Here is a 25,839-nt window from a genome sequence, read left to right on the forward strand (position 1 = left end):
AGGAGATCATCAATAGATCCCTCACTGTGGAGGACCCAGTGGCCTTGATAAAGGCACTGGTCCATCCTTTGTTGATGAAAGTGGGTCTAGATGTTGATGTTCTTGCCAACTATCATCCAATCTTCAACCTTTCCATGGTAGGGAAGATGTTGCAGAGGATAGTTTTCACCCAGCTAGAAGATTATCTGGAAAAGGATGGCTTCTTCGACCTGAGGCAGTCTGGCTTTAGAGCCGGTCATGGAACTGAGTTGGCCCTGGTCTGTGTGGTGGATGACATATTGATGACCATGGACCACATATTTCTGCCCTTGTCATGTTGGACCTCTCAGTGTCCTTCGACACAATTGATCCGGCACCACCTGAGGGACCCATTTGGTATTGTGGGACTGCATTACAGTGGGTTGCCTCGTTCCTTCAGGGCCGGACTCAGCAGGTAGCTATGGGGTCCCATGTGTTACTGGTGGGACCTGTTCCCTTTCGAGTCCCTCAAGGATCAGTGCTATTACCGCTCCTGTTCAACATGTATGTAAGACCGCAAGACAATATAATTCGGAAGCATGGTCTGAAGTGCCATCAGTATGCTGATGACACCCAGGTAGACACACTGATGATATGTCTAGACGAGGTGACGACATGAATGGAGATGAATTGGCTGCAGCTCAATCCTGACAAGACTGAACTAATGATTATGGGTTCGGCAAGATGCCCGAGTATAGGACAGGGGTTTGGGAGCTTTCCCTAATGAATGTGTACAGCCGCAGGTGTCCAGAGGTTCGTAATCTCTGCATCCTCTTTGACCAGATTCTCAACATGCTAGCCCAGGTGGCCTCAGTCATTAAGTCTTGTTTTCTTTATCGAGGCTGTTTCGGAGCTTGCGTCCACTCCTGTCATCTATCTATGGACCTCGAGTCACTGGTCCATGCCTTTGTGTCTACAGTATGCGTTTGGAGTACAGGAAAACCTTATATGCAAGACTACTGGTGTGCCTGAGGTGGATGCTCCAGCTCATGCAGAAAGCTTCAGCTCAGATGCTTGGACGTGTTAATCCATTTGAGCATATCACTACCATCTTATGCGATCGGCACTGGCTTCCAGTGATCTTCCGGGTTCAGTTTATGTTGGCCGTAATGGCCTTTAAAACCTTGCAAGGTCAAGGGCCTGCCTATATGTAGTCTCTTTTGAAGCCGCAGAACGATACTGGCTATGATCTCAGGTCCTCAGGGAGGTCCGCCTCTCCGTGCCAAGAGTACTGCATCCTACGCTGGATGGGTGGACCTTCTCGTGTGCAGCTTCAGAGGTCTGGATGATGATGATGATGATGATGATTATGATGATGTTGATGATGATGACGATGATGACACAAATAGATAAAGTTCCTAGTTCATTTTGCTGATGCAGGACAAAATGGAGATAAGCCCACATGCAGTTTTTTTTTATCAGGAGAGGACTAAGTAAAAGCTTAAACATGGGTTCTATATAAGAGTATCAGTGGTTTGTAGTAAGAGACAGAGTTAGCTAAGAAAGCGCAGTAGTGAAAGTGGTCACTGGTCACATAATGCCATTGATAAAACGTGTAATACCTTTTACTGTCCATAATTAAGGCTGCATTTGTATTCCTGTACGTAGTGACATTTCATAAAGCACTTGACCTTCTGTTCTTTGCTTTATGATGTCATCAGAAACATCACATTCGCATTATGGAAAGATAAGTTGCTCAATTCTTATTATCATTGTTATTACATTTATTTGTACATTTATACCATTTATTTTTTATAGTTGTAGTACAAGTAAACTTAAAAGGAACTTACCCTTGTGTGTTGTGCGTTGGAATATATGTGCATTTTCCCCTGTAGTGAAGAACTTGAAATATGAGCAGTTAGAATCTAGAAGAGAAAAGATACACAAAAAAGTCGTTGGTGTAAATGAGAATATGAGACAAGCTATAAAGTCAACCACTTCACTATTGTATTGTGCTTGCATTTTGTACTCAAACAATATGACATTTGGGGGGGGGGGGGGAGATCCACAGCAGTTCGTTAAATGTGTGGTTATAACATGACGTTACCTACTTATGTAACGGGTATTATTTTTCCTTCATTTACCGGGTGTCCTTAAAGCTAATAATATGCTAAAATAACATCAATTCGTCAAAGTATTGACTGTGATTTTCAAGTCTCAGAGATGCGTTCTCCAATACAATGCACATGCGCATTGGTCAAACTTTAAGGCATGTTATTAAGGCAGCGGTATTAACGGGGATTCTCAGGTGCATTACCAAAAGCTAATGCAAACCTTATAATATTGAGAAATGTATCCTTTTTACACTTACTAACTTTTTCACTTAATTATATGCTATATAATGTAATGTATATGACTGTATAAAGTATGAGTTTTCAATAATGTATGTCCATACATACATCAACAATATTAATGAATGTATACTGTTTATTAACGTACAAATAAAATAAAAGGACATCCTTGATTTCTTTTAATTGTACATTAATAAAAATGAAATATTAATTTATATTGTTCAGGTATGTATGATATACATTATTGTACACCCATACTGTGCTTTAGTTTATACATTCATTATTACATTATATACCATATTAGTTCACACAAACATATCAGTTTAATCACTAAAAAACCATAATATAGTTTATGATGTGTTTCAGACATTTATATAATCCCTAATATATATCTTTGTATAACATATGTAACTTTTTATAATGAAAGGCTTAAGTCCTATACTCAGTACATTGCTATTAGGCTATCCCCAGAAATAACGCAATGATAATCGGCGTCTGGATGTAGGGGACGCCACCATTTGGAAGGTGCTGAATATCGTTGCGTTATTCCCATGTGCCAACACGAACGGAGGATCTGCGTTACTAGATCAACGGCTCATTACCATATGATGTGCATAAGCCAGACATCCGTTCAAATTTATCGTTATTTTGCCAGGACATCGCTGCGCTAAGCGCCTTTGAGAATATGCGCCACGGATATGGATAAATTAAATGAACATTGCCGAAACGTTAAAAAAATGTGCAACCTGAGGACCTACCCTATTGTTTGCAGTTTTTCTTCCCCTTATGTTGAACATGAGCAAAAGCAATGGGGTGAATGAGGATAATCCTATTTATGGTTATTTTGCCGTGACTAGAAGATGTTTTTATGGCATTAATGATATAGAGAACTATGAATTTGTGAGTTTAAAGCAATAAAGTGCAATAAGAATATATTTTGTCACTTACAACCAGAGTGCTGTAATGGATCCCGTCATTGGGCTTTTGTTTAAATAAACACTTGGTGCAGAATCTTTACACGTTGGAGCAAAGGTATCGGCACATTAGTAAATGTTACAGCTACACACTGTGCTATGTTACTGGACATTGCATTCCAGGAGTAATCGCAACAGGTGCTGTTTATATACAGTCATCCCTTGTGTAAGCCTCTTCTCAAGAAACTTAAGCCATGTTGTCGATGTACAAAGAGCCAGTAGCTGTATTTGTGGGGCTAAACTAAAGAAGCCACTAATAGCTATATCCTTCTATAGTGCTGCTTCAGTTAAACAAACACACTCAGTGAATTCAGTTGTAGGTGTAGTTAGGTGCCGATGCAAAAGGAGGCTATTCTGTTACAAAAGCTTTAGGATGTGCAATATAGCAGGAGTGGCCAACTCCAGTCTTCAAGGGCAGGTTTTCTGGATATCCTTGCTTCAGCACAGGTGGTGCAATCTTTGAGCTACTAATTGAGCTACTAATTGAGCTACTGATTGAGCCACTTGTGCTGATGCAGGGATATACTGAAAACATGACCTGTTGGTGGCCGTTGAGGACGGGAGTTGGCCACTCCTGATGTATGACATATAGTATGATATATATATATATATATATATATATATATATATATATATATATATATAGATAGATAGATAGCCATGCTGTAAAATGGCATACAGTTCTCTCTCATGCTGGCAGTAAACCTGGTAAGTTGTAGGATTGCCAGCATCAATCATGGAGGTTTGCCCTCACACCCTGGTGAGGTGTCATATGTACCAGAGGGGAGTGGTAACATGCCCTGAGTCCACCGTTAGTGACATCAGAGATGTGCCTGTTTCCTGAGGTATATAAGGCACAGAACTGCCCAAAGTTATGTGTTCCACTTGACTAAGTTCAGAATGAAGGTCAAGGTGTTGATTTGTGGTGAAGTTAAAGTTCAAGAGCCAGCAGCAGCAAGGCTGGCTGAGCCTACACTGTGTCCAGGGACCTGGCACAGGCGGTGATCTCCCTGAGGGGAGAGGTGATCCCACTTCATTAGGAGGGCAGACCTTTCAAAGGGAAGTACCAGCCATGATGAGCGGCTGAGTTGCCAGCTATGAGGGGCAGTTAGCCCACCGATCAATAAAGATGCCCTGTTTCAAGACAACTCCACTGTGTGAGACTGAAGTTACTCTCCAGCGGAAGGCACCACCAAGAAGGAGTTCCTCATCAGGACCATCTCCATGCAGACGCAGAGATCCTGATGAGGTGGAGGCGCTGCACTGTATGTAGGTAGGACTCGCACACACACTACCTCAGCCGCCTGTCTGGGTTGACAATCCCCAAACACCATCATGCGGGAGACTCAGGAGTCCTGTTGCCAACAGGTGCACCACCAGACACAACCATGCAGCAGTGTTGCCAGGTCTGCGGTTTTCCCACCCAATTGGGCTAGTTTTAGTCCCAGTTCCGCGGGAAATTTTAGCTGGTTGCGGGTTTTTGGGCTAGTTAAATTTTCTTCCGCTATTTTTTGGGCTTCTGCTGAACCTTATAGCAGGGGCCATTGAGAAGCTGCCCACATCCCTCTGCAAGTTGTCCCGCGACTCACGTACAGCTAGTGCAGCCATTGGAGCGCATGCCCCCGCCAGGCGCAAAGTCCCACGCACCCCCTACACGTGGCAGGTGACCAATCATCGCGCACAAGTCTGATGTGAGCAGGATAAAGTCGAAGAGCTGTGCGTGGCTGTTAGCGCTGAGCACTGGGGGGGAGGGATCTCTTTAAAACCTTGCTGCCTTCCTTTTTATCAATAGTAATAAAGGCGACTGGTCACTTTTATATCACAAATGGGAAATAAAAAGTGCCCCCCACGGTCATGGAAAGGAGGCGATGTGTATGTTGTTGCATAAACGTGATTAAAAATGGGAGATGCGTTGAAACCCAGGTTACAGTAACTGCTGATCTAAAAATTAGCCAGGTTGAGTAAATTATCAGGAAGGGCGCAATGTGTATTAACTACTTCATAAATCAAACTCCCATTTGTTTACCCTGAATCGTATCCTTTAAAACCAGGACAAGAACAACATTTATTGTAATCTGAGTATTATATTACCCCCCCCCCCTTTAGATGCTCCCTAATATTAACCCCATTCCAGCCACTGCTTGTGATATTTGGTTTCCTATGACTGCCATGTTTTTTTTGTGTGTGCCACCTTGAGCTTCATTTTCACCCTATTTAACCTTATTTTTCAATGCATTAGCAAACAAAAAAATACAGATCATACCTAAACTTTGCAATCAAGGTTTACAGACTCAGTAACAAGCTATATAAATAAATGTCAGCTGTACTCCCCATATCTATTTATACTAAAATGCCCATCTGGAAGGGGTCAGGATGTGAGTGTGTGAGTGTATGTCCTGTGCAGTGTCCTGTGAGTGTGTGTGCTGTGCAGTGTCCTGTGAGTGCTGTGCAGTGTCCTGTGAGTGTGTGCAGTGTCATGTGCAGTGGTGCAGTGAGAGTGTGTGCAGTGAGAGTGTGTGCAGTGAGAGTGTGTGCAGTGAGAGTGTGTGCAGTGAGAGTGTGTGCAGTGTGTGCAGTGTGTGCAGTGTGTGCAGTGTGTGCAGTGTGTGCAGTGCAAAAAAAATGTTAAAAAAAAATTTGAAATGTAATTTTTTTTATTTATTTATTTATTTTTTTAAACGGGAGCCACGTGAAAACCATGTTATAACCGATTCGCGTTATAATGGGTCGCGCTATAACGGGGTTTACCTGTATGTATGTATGTGTGTATATATATATATATATATATATATATATATATATATATATATATATATATATAGGTAAACCCCGTTATAGCGCGGTCCTCGGGGGCCACCCGATCCGACTGCGCTAGACCCGGGGTCGCGCTAATTTAAAAAAAAAATGGCCGCCGCGTGCCTGATCGAGAGGGAGGAAGTGAGAAGGGAAGGAAGAGGTGGCCGGAAGCCCTACACGTCCCCTAGCAATGGAGAGTCCAGCCGCAACCTGCTCCTTACCTCCCACCACCGGCATCCATTTCCTCCCCCCCATGCCCCCTCACCTACACCCCCTCCTCGGCATAGCCTACGCGGCCCTCCGAGTCCCAGCCTGCTCCTCACTCACCCCCCCTCCTCGGCATAGCCCACGCGGCCCTCCGAGTCCCAGCCTGCTCCTAACTCACCCCCCCTCGTTGGCATAGCCCACGCGGCCCTCCGAGTCCCAGCCTGCTCCTAACTCACCCCCCCTCGTCGGCATAGCCCACGCGGCCCTCCGAGTCCCAGCCTGCTCCTCACTCACCCCCCCTCCTCCCGACACCCACCCCCTCCTCCCGACACCCCCCCTCCTCCCGACACCCACCCCCTCCTCCCGACACCCCCCCTCCTCCAGACATCCCCCCCCCCCTCCTCCCGACACCCCCCTCCTCCCGACACCCCACCCCCTCCTCCCGACACCCCCCCTCCTCCTGATGCCAGCTCCGCTCCGATCTCAGCAGCCGACACCAAAGGTAGGGAGAGGGAGGGGGAGGTGTGGTGTAGTGTGCTGTGAGAGTGTGCTGTGAGTGCTGTGTGCTGTGAGAGCTGTGTGCTGTGAGAGTGTACTGTGAGTGCTGTGTGCAGTGAAAGTGTGTGCAGTGTGCAGTGAGCAGTGTGTGCAGTGAGCAGTGTGTGCAGTGAGCAGTGTGTGCTGGGAGAGTGTGAGCAGTGTGTGCAGTGAGCAGTGTGTGCAGTGAGCAGTGTGTGCAGTGAGCAGTGTGTGCAGTGAGAGTGTGCAGTGAGAGTGTGCAGTGAGAGTATGTGCAGTGTGTGCAGTGTGTGCAGTGTGCAAAAAACAAAACGAGAGCCACGTGAAAACCGCGTTATAACCGATTTCGCGTTATAACGGGTTGCGCGATAACGGGTCTTTTGGTATTATATTATCAGTTATTTTGTGGTATATTTAGAGTGCTGCTTTCGGGGATTGTGTTAGTCTTTTGTGTGCTCAATATATATATATATATATAGAGTTAAAGACATTTGATTACTGAATACACCTCCACATCCTCTTTAACCTGCCTCTCCATTTAAACAAAAATGTCTGCATAACCGTTTGCAAAATTGTTTACTAAAAAAGCCTGTATAAGCATCTTCTAAAATTGAGTCATGGGCTCTGAATGAATGAAAATCAGGCCCTACACTGTCTGCAAATGTACAGGGCTTACAATCTCCCTGCTGCTACCATCTCCATTGTGCATGTCTGATTTCACTGTGTTTCTATGCCTGCGTGGGCGTCTTGTATAAAGCGTCACCTGCAACCAGTACAGGCGATGATAGCGAATTGCTGCAGTCGGAAGGCCAAATAAAAAGCATTCATTAAGAAAAGAAAAACGGAAGAGCAAGCAGCTTTGTTGTGTCAGGAAGCACAATCACAGCAGTTTTTCCTGCCTTATCACTTGTTTTCCTGTCTTATCAATTGCTGTACTTCTACGTGCTTATTTCTCTAGGTCACACATAAACGGTGGGCGTTTTTTATTCACCAATACAAAATTACATTCTTTTCGTCTATTCAATCCGGAAGCCCTTCACATGTCTATTCACACACTTTAGTCACAATCTGCTACCTTACAACTGAACATCTTACATTCATATTACAACATTTTTATTCTAGCAAGCTGTTCATGCTTTTTAATGCTATAACTTCACACAGCTTTATTAGCTTATACCATTCTAGACATTAACAGCCATGTTATTAAAACAACCTGTAACCCCCCTCTCCCCCACCTGCAGTTGGTTACTCAAGTAAGCTAAAGAGTTAATCGTAAGCAGTGGATCATAGGCTCCACCCTGTGATGACACATAGAACTACGTAGTAGGTGGTATAAGAGCAGGGGGACTGTTCTAGAGAGGATGTTCCAGCTCGGCAGGAGGAGAGGAGCCTCTTGGAGTAGAGGTAGGGATATATTCCCTCAGTTATAGTATAGGTCAGGCCCCCCTTTTTATTGTGTTTCAGTTAGGGACAGTACCCTATCTGTTAGGATCCCATGGTATGGCCATAAGAGAAGAGCAGGTCCCAGAGTGGGAATGCCGACATTCCACAGTGGCTAGAGCAGAGAAGCCCCAGCATGGTGGAAGAGGATCAGCCCTACAAGCAGATCCTCGGCTATAGTCTTCATTATCCCTGAGGAAGTGGCAGTTCCAGAACAGGGCTTGTGATTAATAATAACATGCGCAGAACGGGCCAGGATCTGAGCTGGAGTCCGCAGTAAAAAGGGACCATAAGATGTTGCTAAAAAGGGGGGGGGGGGCGGTCTACAAGATGAACTCAGAACAGTAACAAGTAAATGTACTTCCCATGATTATTAAGAGTGGGCACCGAGAGAAGACGTGTCATGAGTGATAGCGGTATGGATGAAATAAAGTGCAACCTTGTCAATCTAATTGTAACTGTGACTGCAGTGCTCCCAAGTCTGCGAATATGAATAAAGATTGAAGTTGTACTATAAAATTCCTGGCGTCCATCATTCCCATCGCCCAGCCGACCACATCCAGCACCATGAAAAAAGGTTAATCTATGCTGATAGCAAACACACAACTAAGTCAATGTAAGCCTAGGGAGCCAGGCATGGAGGGTTACACACTATTTACATGTTTAATGTCACATAAACCTGTAACATAGGAGTATTGAGTATCACTACAAATTGTCACCAATCCAACCATTAATGTAGCGTAAAAACAAAAAACTGAAGCTGCTCCAATTGCTACACAAGTTTAACCCAGTGATTCCCAACAGGGGGTACGTGAGGTGCCTGCAAGAGGTTCGTAAAAAAGAAAAGGTAACGGCAGATGCCAGGCAGTAAAGGGGTTCCTGAGCCCATGTGGGAACTGCAAACTTAGTAAGGCCTTAGCAGGGTTGGTCAATTAAAGCTTTCACAATGCTTTGCATCCATAGCAGTAAAGAATTGTGGGTTGTTACTTTGAAAGCTCCCGCAGTAATTGACTGCTATACCACCCATGCTGTGGGGCTTTATTACTAGTTATTAAGTGTGTGTGAGCTCAGGACACTATATATACTGCCTGGGAAAGGTCACACACTTTTGTTAGCAATAATCTGATGAGTGGGCAATAACATTTATTAATTAGGGGTTCGCGAAACAAATATTTCCTAGCAGGGGTTACACAATGTAAAAATGACAGAGACCATTTGTACAAGACAGCTTTAGTTCCACAGGTGTAATAATTAAATGCATTGTTTTCCTTGTGTAAATGTAACCCAATGTTTCAGCTTCTACCAGCCTGAAGAAGGGGCATTAGTGTTCCGAAAAGCTTGCTATTCTCTTGCAATATCAGTTAGCTATTAAAGGGTATCATCTTTACCTTATACAGCTCAACCCCGTTATAGCGTGGTCCTCGGGGGCCACCCGATCCGACCGCGCTATAACCGGGGTCACGCTACTTTAAAAAAAAATTGCTACCGCGCACCCGATGGGGAAGAGCGGGGAGGAGGGGGGAGGAGGCGCCGGCAGCCCTACACATCATCCAGCAGCCACCGTACTTCTCCCAGCATTCCCCGCACTACCCTCAGCAGCCTCACTTCCCCCAACAGCTCCACACTGATCCGCAGCCCCGCACCGATCCCTGCACTAATCCCCCAGCCCGCAGCAATGCACCCCCCAGCCCCGCAGCAATCCCCCCCTGCCCCGCACCAATCCCCCCCTGCCCTGCACCAATCCCCCCGTAGCCCCGCACCAATCCCTCCCCCCCCCCAGCCCAGCACGGATCCCCAGCAGCAGCCACACGATGCCCCAGCAGCTGGCACTAAAGGTAGGGGGGAAGGGGGGGGGGCTGTGTGTGTGCTGTGAGCATGCTGTGAGTGTGTGTGTGGAGTGTGCAGTGTGCTGTGAGTGTGTGCAGTGTTCTGTGAGTGTGTGCTTGTGCGGTGAGTGTGTGTGCAGTGTGCTGTGAGTCTGTGCAGTGTGCTGGGAGTGTGTGCAATGTGCTGTGTGTGCTTTGAGTGTGTGCAGTGTGCTGTGTGTTTGCAGTGTGTGTGTGCAGTGTGCTGTGAGTGTGTGCAGTGTGTGCAGTGTGCTGTGAGTGTGTGCTGGTGCTGTGTGTGCTGTGAGTGTGTGCAGTGTGCTGTGAGTGTGTGCAGTGTGCTGGGAGTGTGTGCAGTGTGCTGTGTGTGTGCAGTGTGCTGTGAGTGTGTGCAGTGTGCTGTGAGTGTGTGCTGGTGCTGTGTGTGCTGTGAGTGTGTTCAGTGTGTTAGTGTGCTGTGAGTGTGTGCAGTGTGCTGTGAGTGTGTGCTGGTGCTGTGTATGCTGTGTGTGTGTGTGCAGTATGCTGTGAGTGTGTGCAGTGTGCTGTGACTGTGCTGGTGCTGTGAGTGCGTGCAGTGTCTGCAGTGTGTTGTGAGTGTGTGCAGTGTGCTGTGCATGTGTGCAGTGTGCTGTGCATGTGTGCAGTGTGCTGTGAGTGTGTGCAGTGTGCTGTGAGTGTGTGCAGTGTGCTGTGAGTGTGTGCAGAGTGGTGTGCAGTGTGCTGTGAGTGTGTGCAGTGGGCTGTGAGTGTGTGCAGTGTGGTGTGCAGTGTGCTGTGCAGTGTGCTGTGAGAGTGTGCAGTGTGTGCAGTGTGTGCAGTGTGTGTGTGCTGGGAGTGTGTGCTGTGAGTGTGTGCTGTGAGTGTGTGCTGTGAGTGTGTGCAGTGTGTGTGCAGTGTGTGTGCTGTGAGTGTGTGCAGTGTGTGTGCAGTGTGTGTGCAGTGTGTGTGCAGTGTGTGTGCAGTGTATGTGCAGTGTATGTGCAGTGTGTGTGCAGTGTGTGTGCAGTGTGTGTGTGCAAAAAAATGTGTTTTTTTTTATATTCGAGGTCCACGCTCAAACCGCGTTATAGCGGATCGCACTATAACGGGGTTGAGCTGTACTTGTTTTTATTTTATGTATACAAAAATCCCCCAGCTTTGAGTTAAACTATGTATTCATTCAATGTTTGTGCTGATTGTCACCTTTTTTTGATAGAAGGCAGTTGCACCTGAATGCCGACTTGTTGCAGTCTCTACATCAGCTCTCGGCTCCCATATTGCTTTCCTGCTGGACCATAATCTTTTAAGTCATGTTATTGTTTGCTATTTCATTGCATAGTACTAGACATCTCTACTATTTTAAGCACACCTCAAGTCGGGCATTTGCCTGTCAGGACATTTCAGTACTATACTGTAGCACTTCAAGTGGAGTCCTGAGTAGCTTTGATGTAATAAATGGCTTTAACTGTGGCTGTCACATGGGGAAAATGCTTGTAAGAATTGAAAGTCCCTTTGCATGCAATCAGACATTAGTTTTGTCTGTATCTATTTCCCATAAAAGCTGATAGATTGTCAAATCCTAAACTCAAGAATGATTTCATTTGCCAAATGTGTCCCTTTTAGTTCTGTTGATCTTATACTGTATGCCCTTCACCTCATAATACAGCTATTTTTAATGCACAATCGTATAAATGAATGAATGAATATATATATATATATATATATATATATATATATATATATATATTTATACAGTGGTCGAAAAATTAGCAACAAATCTATTCGCCAAACAAAAAAATCTACTCGCCACCTAGTACCACACGTGTGCTGCTTGGGCCAATAGGAGCTCGCCACGATGTTAAATCCACTCGCCCGGGGCGTGCAAATGTATAGGTTTGTCGAACACTGTATATATATATATATATATATATATATATATATATATATATATATATTGCTAAGAAAACAAGGCCTTCGTTATTACCACACTGAAGATTTTGACTTATGAACCATCTCCCCGTAATGTTTTATTTTCAGAAATTGTTAAGATTTTTTGACATACAGTAAATATGCATACAATCTACATAAACAACACTCATATTTCCATGCGCTATCCCTTCCTAATCTCTCTCAGACTTGCATACGTGACACATTAGCATGAATACACAGCTAATATTAAAGTAGATTTGGAACAGGCCTTAGGTTTACTGGCATGCAATACCATTGACAGGAGGGATCAACAGAGTTGTGGGACAATATCTGTTCTATGAAAGAGATGTCTTTGCAGTTAGTCACCTGCTGTGTCTTCTGCATACAGTATGTGTTCTCCTGTGTCTCTCACTATCATGTTCAACACAAGCACTCCTATTAGAGTTCTCTTCCTCTCAGTCTCTTCCTCTCCTTACTTTCTCATCCATTATGCTGCTATTGTCACATTTACCTTATACACATCTAATTGCAGGTTACACTTCCTAAGGTTCAGCCAACAAATATATCAAAATTGAACTGTACGCAGTCTGTCCTGCACAAAATATAAACTTAAAGAAACTGTTCTTGATTGTCATTAAGGGCTATGGATATCAAACAAGCTGAAGCTAAACAATGTCAATGCTATTTGCTCCGGTTTCTACATTCTCTGGAACAAAACAATCCTGCCCTTTTCTGTATCGATAAAACATAAAACATCAGGTAAAGAAGAAATATGAAAGACAGGTTTGTGCTGTTCCAGAAGAAGCAGAAAGCTCAAGAATCAGTAATAAATGTCAGTGCACCTCAGTCATCCAGTGTCGTAAATTCCATCACAAATCAAACATGGCCGCCCCGTAACGTCTGATGAGAAAAGAGGCTGCAAATTTACTTTGTTTTCATCAGGACTAATATGGCCTTTACAACGTTTCAATACTTGCAAGTGTTAAACACACACAATCCCTGCAAGCCCTGAACCCAAGACACACTATATATATAGTACATACAGGCAGTCCTCGGTTATCCGACACAATGTGTTACTCAAAATGGCGTCGGATAGCGAAGCGTTGTAAAGCAAATCACATTTTCCCATAGGAACCCTGTTTAAATCAAACGTTCCATTCCTGAAGGCATTTTTAATGCTAAAATACACAAAATATTTTACTCAAACAATAAGATTATGCTGCACACACATACATTATGATGTAAAGATTCTATTTATTGAATCCAGAACTGTATAATAAAACTGTTAGACATGTTTAAAGGCATAAATACACCACTAAACCTTCACACAGACTGATCTGGATGATTTCCCTGACTGCATCTTTCTGATTGACATAATGTTGCAACTTTGCAAAGCGTCGTAAGAGCGTCGGGTAAGCCATTTTGGCGTCGTAAAACCGGCCATAGGGATGCATTGGACAGCGTCGGATAAGCCATTCGTCGTAAAGCGAAGCGCCGTAAAACGAGGACTTACTGTATACAGTATACATGTGTATATATACATGCATACATACATACCAGAGAAAAAGACAAGCGCACGCTCCATGTGTAAAATCCAACAAACAATTTAATCTTCTGAACAATTAAAAGTATCACTCTCACAAATGCCGTAGTTAATACGACATGTTATGAGTCATGCTCATGCTAGGTCACACTCCAAGATGCTGGCTCCAATCCAGGAACCGAAGCAGGCTGTCACCTCAAATTCGGCTCCCCCAGCAACCGGCAGTGTGTTATCGGGTTCCTCCTCGGCAGTGCGTCTGCCATGCCTTTCTGCCGTGAGGACGTGATACACAAAAGTAACGTCCCTACGCGTTCCATCGTGATGTCACGACTTCATCAGGGGCTAAATATATATATATATTTATGTCAAAGGGCTGCTATTGGATGGGACCAAATGTACTGTATACAACAAAAAAAAAAAAAAAACCCAATGCAACATCCAATTGACAAAGTATATAGTTAAATACGTATGTCTTCTCATAAGTATGGGTCATTTAGTTAAACTCTTTGGCCAAAGCGTTATAAGCCTGCAGCCACACCAGTAAGAATGTGAAAATGGAAGTGGAAAAAAGATCAACAGTATAGGATACATTTAACAATTGGGAGCAGAATTACCTTGGTATGTATGCAGCTGTTGCTATAAATATAAATAATGGCATGAAACATCCGGAACTATAAAAGTGTATATAAAAATTTCTACCAGACAACGCGTCTAATTCAAAATGTATTTCCGAATAAATTTTATGAATCCACCAAATTGTTCTTTCACGTAAAATTGGCAGCACGGTACTTTTAGTACGCATGGCTCAATGAATCTCTACAGGAGGATTCTGTGAAAGGGCATTGGGTTGCAATTCAAAAATGTACCCCATCTTTCCATAAAAATATAGTTTCATCATCATTTCCACAAAAATTAGCAATGTGACTGAAACGGCGCCTGCTTTGTAATGCTGCCGGCCGTAAATCCATATCGTTTTGTTTATGCCAAGCAGGATTATCAGATAGTCCCAACCATTGAAAGAATTCTGGCTGCGTGTGGGACCACTGCCTCTCAGCTGCCTGCCTTCATTAATCTTTGGCAAGTGAATGTTGTGGCTTTAACTGTTTCAGTGTCTTTATTCTTTCTTATTTTCAAAGAAAATCATGTTGGGTATCAGAACCAGGACATCTTTTAAAGCCACAAAACCCACCCACCTTTTAATGAAAGGTCCCATGTGGACTTAAAACGTTGCATCCTTTAGCATCAGTTGAAAATCAGTTAGGGAAAGATACTAACTAAGGCAAGTACAGTAATGACTAGATATACGCCTGTTCTTTTATCAAAGACTCCTTACAATTTACGGTACTAAATTGCCTCCCAAGCCCATCCTTGTTTGAAATACTATTTGATAAGATGTGTCTCCCCTTCTCTCAGCCGATTCTTATTACTGTAATCTACCACCTCCTCTACAATCCCTGAGTGATATCACTTATTTTCTTGGCACAATTTCCTCTCTGAATTGGAAGAGTGAGCTGTTAGTTCTTGGAGATTTCAACCTCAATTGGCTTGAACCTAAAAACAACACCAGGACACAATTCAAGTCACTAAATTTAACGCAACTAATTTCCCAACCCACATGGACAAACCTAAAATCTGGCAACCATTCCTTGCTAGATTGGATTCTATACTCTTGTCAAAACAGAATCCGATCCTCTAGTATCCGACCTGACATTTTCAGTGACCATGCAATAGTGTATTGTGTATGGAAAATCATACAACCCAAATCAAGCCCTAAATTTCTACTCACTAGAACATTTTCTTGCTGATCTCACCAACTGCCCTTGGTACAGAACCAACTTGATACCTGACCCTGATTCTGCACTTGATTATTTCCAAACAGAGTTCTTAAAACTCTGTGACACCCATGCTCTGCTACAGAGAACAAGACTATGGGGGGGGGTGCCACTTTTGGTGGGTTACTACCAACCTTTGTGTGCTTTACCAGTTCAGGGATGCCTTGTGGAAAAGATACAAAGTAACTGGCACTACCAAGGATCTTAATAACTACAGATGCCTGTGGAATACATGCACAAGGCAAACAAGACTAGTAAAAGCCAATATTACTCTGACAATCTTCATCAAAATACATCAAATCCACCAAACTTCTGGAGGGTCATCAACAATATATTCCAGCCTTCTAGCCACCAACAACCATCTAATAATCAAAAAGGATGATATTACTCTGACAAATCACGCTGACATTGCAAAAGCATGAAATTAATACTTTGTGAGGTGGGCTACTTCTCTATTATAAATTCATAATCCGAACTTCAAACATGAAGCTCATTCTGGGTGAACCCCTATAGCCCCACCCTCTCCCACCAGTGCACACAATTTTCAATTTGTCTCAGTACCTGAAGAGAAGATTACACATGCGCTCCTAACATTAAAACTAAACAGCTAATGTGGACCTGACCTACTGCAATCAAAGTTCCTACGACTCATCAACTTTATTTTGTCTTCAGGCCATATCCCACAGATGTGGAACACAACAAGAGTTGTCCCAGTCGACAAAAGTGGGCACAAAGACATTGTCTCCAACTACAGGCCAATATCTCCTCCCAATACTATAAAAAGTACTGGAAAAATGTGTCCACCCCCATTTAAGCGATTACTAAATCAAGACAAATTTTCTTAGCCAACTCCAATCTGGCTTTCGCCCAAACACTCCACAGCAACTACCCTCTTAAAAGTCTGCAATGGGATCCAGTGTGGAATGGAACTGGGACAACGTACTGGTGCAATATTCCTAGATTTTGCAGAGGCTTTGGATACTGTTTTTATCTTGTTAAACAAGCTCCAGGGCTCTGAATAGGGTAACATGATTTAAACTGGTTTCACTCATACTTATCGGGTAGATCCCAATATGTGTCTATCTCAAGCTCTAACCGATCCCTTGGATGTCACCTCTTGGGTCCTGCAAGGCTCTGTTCTGGGGCCCCTACTCTTTTCAGTCTTCATTAATGATCTTTCTACAGCTTGTAAGGCAGCTTAAGTGAACATGTATGCGAATGACACAATCTTATATGCACACAGCCCTAGCCTCTATGGCCGTGGTCACGTACTTATATCTGATTTTTCAAGACTTGAATACTAGATTTCCCAAAACAAACTGTTTTTAAACACTGACAAAATTGTAACAATGGTATTTGGGACTGAGGTTACATTTCTAAAGCTACCAATGCAGAACCAACTCTAACATCATTCTAGCCCCTGTTACTAGTTTTAAATATCTGGACATATAGCTTGACTTCCATTCAACATTTGGGTTGCATATTGATACTCTGACATCCAAAACCTATGCCAAACTAGGTGTACATTATAGGAATAAATCCTTCCTAAATTTGCTGGTCAGACAGTGCATCACACAACAGATACTAATGGCAATTATAGATTATGGTAAAGCACCCCTAACTCACCTTAGCAAACTAGACACTCTCAACAACTCAATATGCTGCTTTGTCCTACAATTTAACTGCAACACACATCACTGCAAAATGCTCCAAGAACTAGATTGGTCATCACTTGAGTCCAGACACCAAGTACATTTTTCCTGTCTTGCTTTCAAATACTTTCTGGGCAAGCTACCTGCCTGTCTGAACAAGCTCCTCACCCCTACGACACGCAACACATACCAACTGAGATTAGACTCCAAAAGACTGTTCCTGGGTCCAAGGTTCAAAAGTAATCCGGTCTCTCCTCCTTCTCTTACCGTGCACATCTGGAACAACCTAGCAGAGGCTCTCAAAACGACCTCCAATTTAAGTAATTTCAAGAATCCAGCTGCCTCACATTTGAATCCTGTCTGTAACTGTGACTTACGCCCATAATCATATATTATCTCTAACAAACCATGAAATGTCTGTAAATTGAATGTATAACCTCTGTTCATTTAATGTAACCATGTATTGTCATCATAACTCTGTGCCCTGGACATACTTAAAAATAAGAGGTAACGCTCAATGGATTATATCCTGGTAAGTATGATCAAACAAGAGGGTTATGTCTAGCACACCTAAAAGTGTATAATCAAGCAATATACTTGCAATTTGAGGTACCGGTGCTCCGTGGTTCAGGGAAAAAACCTGCCTTGTGTAATTTCAAGATATATGAACAAATAGGAGGATCCAGGGCACTACGGGGTTGTAGAAAATAAATTTTTTCTAGGCACACACAACGTTTCGAGCTGTACAAAGCTCTTTCTCAAGTGACTGGCCAGTCACTTGAGAAAGAGCTTTGTACAGCTCGAAACATTGTGAGTGCCTAGAATAAATTTATTTTCTACAAACCCGTAGTGCCCTGGTGTTCATTATTTCCTGGTAAAACATTTTATAAATAAATAAATGCAATGCTTATTCTGATATTCTAAGTAATAACATGAAGTATTCCCCCAAAATATAGTTTGTGCTACATCAGTATTTAGCTTTTCATGTCTCTTATGCCCCTTGAGAGTTCCAGCAACTTTACCATTCTGTTTCTTTATATGCCTTCATTGCGCATGGATTCTCCCTTTGATGTACCTTAAGTGTTTTAGACCCAAGTACTGCACGTGCTTCATTCCACCATCATTCTGCAACTAATAGGGAACATGTCCAAGAATACTCTACTATACACAGGTAAGTGTGCCGCCATATTTTCATTGGCAATGAGCCAGTACTACTGTGTCGTCGATTTCCAGTGACAGATTGACGAACCGCTTCCTACAATTCTGGTTTAACTTTTCCAATACATTATATTTTAAATTAAGCTACCCATTTAAAAGACTAAACAATATAATTTGGCATTTGAGATTCCCTGAGAGTATGCTGTAGGTTATGTATTCTAGCAGCATTGAACCACACCAAGTCTGTTTGTTTGTTAAAGTTGCCGCCCAACAGAAATTAAAATAAGAAAGAATAGATAGTATCATTTTAATTTGACCAAATGGATGTAGGATTATAAATATTGCTTTCTATTTACAGATTCAATTTTTACTCTATACAACTATGTGTGCTTAGTCTTTTTTTTTTTACTTTATCCTGTTTTGTTGATTTTTAGTTTAAGACCTGATTCTTAATTGCTAATTAGACTGACCTACCAGACTATAAAGTGCACAATTACAATATGTATCTAGAGTACACATTACAACTCTTGTTGCAGAAAATGTTGTACTGTACCTTAGACTATTCAGAAATGTCATGAAAGATTTCTGCAAACACTTTCTATCCTACCATTGTGTCTAACAACACCAGAAAATTAACATATAGGTTCATGAAAAGTGAATCTGACAGAAGCAGAAAGGTACAGTAGGGCTAAACATTGTCAGCATAGTATGATCCCCTTTAAATTCTATTGGTAACAGTTTAAAGGAAAACCACATTTGATCCATTTGTTAAGACTTCTAATTAGCACTTGTAAAAGGTAACAACCAAGAGGGTTTGAGTGGCTTATATAAGAGGAAAAGGTTTTAAAAGAGATAACGTTTTATTATGAATTTAAGAGGCAAAGTGTGCAGACCACCCTGTCAGAATCATTTAATGGAATTGTTGCCAATGGGAGTAGTGATGGGGAACATTATATGCTCATGTAGCTTTGGGGGATAAGCGCTCCAATGAACAGAAACTGAATCCAAAACTCATCAGAATGCCCAGACGCCCACATATCTATTTTAAGGATGTGAAGTACTCTGTAGGCTTGTCAAATATCTAGTTTTGCACAGACATCACCTGTGACCACTTTCCTCTTTCATAAAATCAGTACTGTCGTTCCCGTTTGCTCCATGTACTGTAAACTATTGGTAATTATTTTACCAAAACTTTCAAGGGCTCACTTTATGCCTTTTAGGGAATACTTTGTCAGCTCCGTGTGCATTACTTTTTGTTAGAATACTAATATTTTCAAAATCAATATACACTATCAACAAATGCTAATGGGGGAATTCATCAACATTTTACTTAAGTATTGCACCACTATTACAATAGCTTTTAAAGCTCTTTTACCCCATTGAAAATACTGGGACATTATTACTGGAATTTGACACCACTGAAACATTTTAGAGTTAACCTTGGTGTTACCAATAATTAATACGTTATTTCTTTCATTATATGTTATATGTTAACATTATTTGGAGGCAGAATATTGTACATGTCCATCTTAGTTTATTATTTAAATGTCTATGTTTTAATTTCGTTCCTAATGCTTACATGATTCAGTATGGAAAATTCACAAACTCAGGCCTTTCACATTTAAGCACTCCAGCCCTTTATTTGATATGTCGATGCTTTGATTTATTACTAAGGAAACTATTTATTCTGTTTACTGCATTTGCATAAATACTGGGTACATTAGCTAGTGCTCATTTGAGATAAGCAGAGAACGAACATGTCAATTAAAAAAAGTGCTCAGTGAGACAAAGATGAGCATGAAGCAAGGAAGACATACGTTTGTCTTTTGCAGCTCTCACTCTTTCTTGAGACATCCACAGTCAAGCTTTGGACCCACGTACTCTACTGAATCTGCATTAGCAATGTCATCAATGACCTTCTTGTTGTGAAATCACAAGGTCACCAGTCTATGTTAATCCTCTTGGACTTCTCAAAAGCTTTTGACATTGTGGTATGTATGTATTTCTTTATTTCTATAGCGCCATCCATGTAAATAGCGCTTTACAGCAGTAACACACGTGACATAATAGGAATAAGCTCTTCATACATAAAAGTAGACATTAGGAAAATGAGTCCCTGCCCAGAAGAGCTTACAATCTAAGTGGTAAGTAGGGAAAACTTACAATAGGGGGGCTTGTTATGGCAAGTGTGTCTGCAAGGGTTCATGGTAAATGCAAATGAGATGTATAGTATCAGCCAACGGAGCTACCCATTGTTGATTACTTTCCTTTCCCCCCTTATAAAAATGTCCTTTATTGGTTTCCCGTCTATTGCCTAACCTAACCTTCACTCCTTCTGTCTCGAGAATTTATTTTTCTGCCTTCCTTCCAATGTTGATTTGCCATCCTGGAAATCTCAGTTCTGGGCTCTCTACTTTTCTTTCTCTATGTGTACTTTTTGGGCAATATCATTATCTTATTTGGGTTATTTAGATATCCCCTGTGTGCATTTTTTTTCAGCTGCAGAGAGCCGTCTCTCCCTGCGCATATCTCGCCAGCGATCGTAAGATTTTAATATAAATTTTAATACTAATGTAGATGAGCAGAGGGTTTCCGGAGAGAACTGTGTTGATTTCAGGTCCGGGGACCCACGGCTTTCCGAGATACAGGCCCCGTTATGGGGTGCCCATGGGAACAGGCCTTATATAGGTCCTGTGACGTCACATTTTAGGGTCCAATGGTACAGCTCCAATCCGATTGGACGCTGTAGCATGTGCCCAGCCTCTTTTTTTTTCTTTTTAAGGATGTGACGTCATCTCCAAGGGAGATACGTCACATCCTTAAAACCACATGGCTATATCACATGATATTACAGCCAACAGGCTTATAGAATAGGCCCCAAAGTGTCCAAAACAGAGTTCTTGATTTTCACCAAACACAATTGCTATTCCACCCATTGGAATTACATTGGGTGGTTTCTCCACTTACCCTGTTCCACAATCATGCTGCCTTGGTACAACATTCAACTCTGACATTCTGTTCTCTGCTCACACTTTCAAAATTCTCTTGTTTATTCCCACCAGTGCTGCCACGATATGCTGCCTTCCTCTCCCTCTACTGTTAAAACTTGTGTACCTACCCTCATCCTATCTCACCTTGATTGCTGTAATCAGGGCCGCCAACAGAAATCGTGGGGCCCGGGACAAACATTTGAAGCAGGGCCCCCCCGTGTCAGCAGTATTGCCCGCCGCACCCCCCCCCCATTTCACACCTCACGAGCCCCCTCCCCATGTATTTCTCTCTCTCTTCCGCCTCAGATGTATTTCTCTCCCCTGCTTCTCACTCTTAGGCTGCGTCCATGGAAGGACTCACGCGAGTGTCCGCAGGCGTGCTGAGGAGTTGGGTTTTTCAGCCAACAGCCAATGCTGTTTTTCAGCGCGCTGTCGGCTGAAAACCTCCAATCACAGCACAGCAGCGTCAATGTTGACGTCGGTGCGTAGCGGGCTATTGGCCCAGCGACGTCACTGCCCGGCTTCCCGATCGCGCATGCTGGCTCGTCTGCCAGTCCATGGGGTCACTGCTGACCGGGCAGGAGAGCCTCAGTGTCAGCGCAGAGGAGCGCGGGCTGAGGCTCTATGGACACAGCCTAACCCTCTTTTCTCACTCACCCCCTCTCTTCTCCCCCTCCGTCAATTATCCCAAGCTCACTCATTCCCTCCCCCCCCTACACAATTCCCCACACAAGATATATACCAAAAATCTTCCCACCCCCAATGCAAAAAACTTCCCACCCCCAAATACATTAAAAAACAATCCCCACCCCCTCAAATATATACAACTCCCTCCCCAAATGCATATAAAAACCCCACCTACCCAATACGTATTTAAAAAAAAAATACATATAACTATATATATATCCAAATATATACAACCCCCCCCCAAATGCATACAAAAACCTCACCTACCCAATACATATATATAAAAAAAAATACACGCACGCACGCACGCACGCACGCACGCACACACACTATATATATATATATATATATATATATATATATATATATATATATATATATATATATATATATAATTGATATATCTATTTATACCCCAACCCCCTCCCAATACATATAAAAAACACAATATATATATATATATATATATATATATATATATATATATATATATATATATATATATATATAATTGATATATTTATTTATACCCCAACCCCCTCCCAATACATATAAAAAATACCTCAACACCCCCAATACATATAAAAAAAATACCCCAACACCCCCAATACATATAAAAAATACCCCAAGACCCCCAATACATATAAAATATACCCCAACCCCCCAATACATAAAAAAAATATCCCAACCCCCCCAATACATAGAAAAAATACCCTAACCGCCCCCAACACATATACAAAATACCCCAACCCCCACAATACATAGAAAAAATACCCCAACCCCCCAATATATATCAAAAAATACCCCAACCCCCCCAATACATATTAAAAAATACCCCAACCTCCCAATACACACTATATATATATATATATATATATATATATATATATATATATATATATATATATATATACACACAGTGGTTGACAAATCACCAAAAAATCTACTCACCACACAAAAAAATCTACTCGCCACCTAGTACCAAACGTGTGCTGCTTGGGCCAATATTTACTCGCCCGGGGGTTAAATCCACTCGCCCGGGGCGAGCAAATGTATAGGTTTGTCGAACACTGTATATATATATATATATATATATATATATATATATATATATATATATATATATATGTAGCCGGGACCCCCTTTTTGCCACCAGTTGTGGCTGTGGGGTGGGAGATGCTGCACCTAGGGAACGCTCCGATAACGGAGGTTCCGCGAATAGGGAGCCGCATGTTAAGGTTGGCGCCGGCGCAGTACTGGCTTAGCAGGAGGTTGCGCATGCACAGCCGAGGTGAGCAAAGCCCGCGAAGGAGGAGAGTCTCGGATAGGAGAGGAGGTAGGGAACTACGGGTCCCAGCAGCCCCGGGGGTCCCAGCGACGCGCGAGGACCAATCAGGTACCAGGAAGGGAGGAAAAGGAAGTGGTTGCGTGCACGTTGAGAGATTGGAGGGAGGAGGAAGGAGAAGGAGCTCCGGTGTAGGGAGGCCGTCCGCTTTCCGACCGAGGCCGTATACCCCAGGCCCAGTTAGGCCCTGAGCCACAGTAGTGTGAAGCTGAGCTAGGGACTGGCCATAGACAGGTTCTGGATCCCATTTTTGTTGTGACAGTGCTATCAGGACAGTTCTACGTCAGCGGGAGGCGTGGGCTCAGGCCCCGCTATTCAGTTGCAGCATGTCTGGGTGGGATCGCCCCGGACACCTACGGGTGACATCAGCTATGCCCACGCCGACCCTTTGTGAAGATTGTTGCAGCACCGGGTACTGGAGTGCCTGGCAGGTAAACTTCAAGTCACCAACGGTACCATCATTCACTCAGGACACGGTGGCTGCGCAGTCACAACCATATACATACACTGTCTCATTTGAGGGTGGGGGACTTATTCCACCAGGGAACTGGACACGGGGTGGGATCACCCGGTGGAGGGATGGGGAGAGTGAGCGTTCGGCTGGACGCAGAGTATAGTGTCTCCTCTAGGGAGGGACACCTGTTGATACGTATACACCTATATATATATGCTTATGGTTACTGCAAGTAAAGTTATTCGGTTAAGGTATATTGCTGTGTGGGTGTGTTTATGTACATACGTTCCTGCGAAGACCCACTTCCCCTCGGGCGGAAGCTGTCGCAGGTGGAGGCGCTGCACCAAGTTATAAGTATTGACTGTACCTAGGCTCTCCGTGGCAGAGTCTCAGGCCCTGTGAGCCTGCAGGTTATACAGCATATAGTAGTGGTCTGTGTTCGCTAGGAACCAGGGCTACATATATAAAGAGACAGTCCTGTTGGCGAACATTTCTCTGACTCTGGCCATAAGATGAACGATCTGAGGGTTGCCATACTCAAAGGTAATCTTAAAACCCCGAAAGAGAGACGGTTGCATGTTATACAAATTTATGCAACTGTTCGGGACACTTAGCAGTGGCCTAAACAGAGATCGAAATTTTATGAGTCATTACTGACAGTAGTGAACTCTCGTCCCATAAGCGCTAAAGGCCATGTCTGTACATACTGTGCTATATGTATGCACACACAGCTGTCTCTCACACATACTAATACTCCTTGTTTTTCCATCCCTATACACCAATAGGGACCACTAAGTATCCACACACACTTTTAGTTGTGCTACAAACTCTCACATTTCCACACCCACCCACACCATTTATATCCAGTCCCACTCCACACACACCTTGTGTAAAGCACTGTATATACTGTGGGCTCTCCATTCATTTTTATTCACACTGATACACATACACACTCTTTCTTCACTTGCTTTCAGTAACCATTTAACACCTCTAGCCATAAAACACATCCACACCGGGGGAAGGAACAGCACAGATAACATTCCAAGAGACACTGTTTTTAAGTATACCTTTTGCTTCATTCATTGTAACATCGCCGGAAGAAGAGATCAGTGTATCTCGAAAGCTCGCACAAATAAAAGCATTTCGTTAGCCACAGAACGGTATCATCTATTTATTTTTTGATGATTGAAGCTCGGCTAACACGGTACTGATACCTCTACATGTATATATATATATATATATATATATATATATATATATATATATATATATATATATATATATCAGACTTACCTTGGGGATGATTGGTTAGGCCTGTGGCTCCAGGGGGGGGGGCATGGGAGGGGCATGGCGTGCTGGTGGTGCTGTGGGGGAGGGGGGGCGATGGCTGCGGGTGCTCCCGATGCTGCAGGAGCTGGTGGGACAGCCCGGTGCAACGGGATGGGGGGGTGACGACGACTGTGGGACGTCCTTGTGCTGTGGGGGGGGTGGCGGGGCCCTGCGCTGCGGGGGAGTGGCAGGATGACCCTGAGCTGCTGCGGGGCGGCCTTGTACTGCGGTGAGTGGGCCCGGTCCTGCGGGGGAGGGGAGGAGGCTGTCCTGCGGAGGGGAGGCAGGGGGATCCTGTGCTGTGGGTGGGCCCGGTCCTGCGGGCGGTGGCGGGAGGGCCCGGTCCTGCGAGGGGGGTGACGGTGCTGGGGGAGGGGGGGTGACAGGTGGTGGTGGTGCTGCGGGGGCCGTGGACGCTGATCACAGCATTTGCCGCCGGCCCCACTGCAGGCACCTGTTTCACAATGCTGCTCCCACGTGCGCCGGACCTCCCTCTCATGCCGGAAGCTTAAGCCACTTGCCTTCCGGCGCTGCCGATAGGGATACTGGTGCCGGGTGCAGTTTAAAAAAAATATATATTTATTAAACTGACCCACGGGGCCTGGGACGCCAGTGCCCTTTGTCCCCCGCTGTTGACGGCCCTGGATGTAATCTACTGCTTACAAGCATTAGAATCATTGATTATAAACTCACCATCTCAGAAATCCATTCTAAACACTGCAGCTAGAATGTTCTTATCACCCAAATTCACATCACCCATCCTCAAACATTTCTTATGACTTCATATTAAATCTTACTTAGGCATGGCACAACTCTGCCCTTCTCTACGTATTATCTGTTATCTCTCAATATACCACTTCATGCTCT

General features: G+C 43.5%; 1 protein-coding gene across 1 annotated transcript in view; it reads right to left on the reverse strand.

Annotated features, from left to right (window-relative positions):
• The window catches only part of CACNG6 (calcium voltage-gated channel auxiliary subunit gamma 6), a 76,357-nt gene that overhangs the window by 15,774 nt on the left and 34,744 nt on the right, over positions 1 to 25,839 (reverse strand). Inside the window, exon 2 of the mRNA XM_075605348.1 lies at positions 1,809 to 1,883. Coding sequence (XP_075461463.1) covers positions 1,809 to 1,883 — 75 coding nt within the window. The remainder of the gene's footprint in view (positions 1 to 1,808; positions 1,884 to 25,839) is intronic.

This window comes from Ascaphus truei, chromosome 6 (genome assembly GCF_040206685.1).
Source record: "Ascaphus truei isolate aAscTru1 chromosome 6, aAscTru1.hap1, whole genome shotgun sequence".
NCBI lineage: Eukaryota > Metazoa > Chordata > Amphibia > Anura > Ascaphidae > Ascaphus > Ascaphus truei.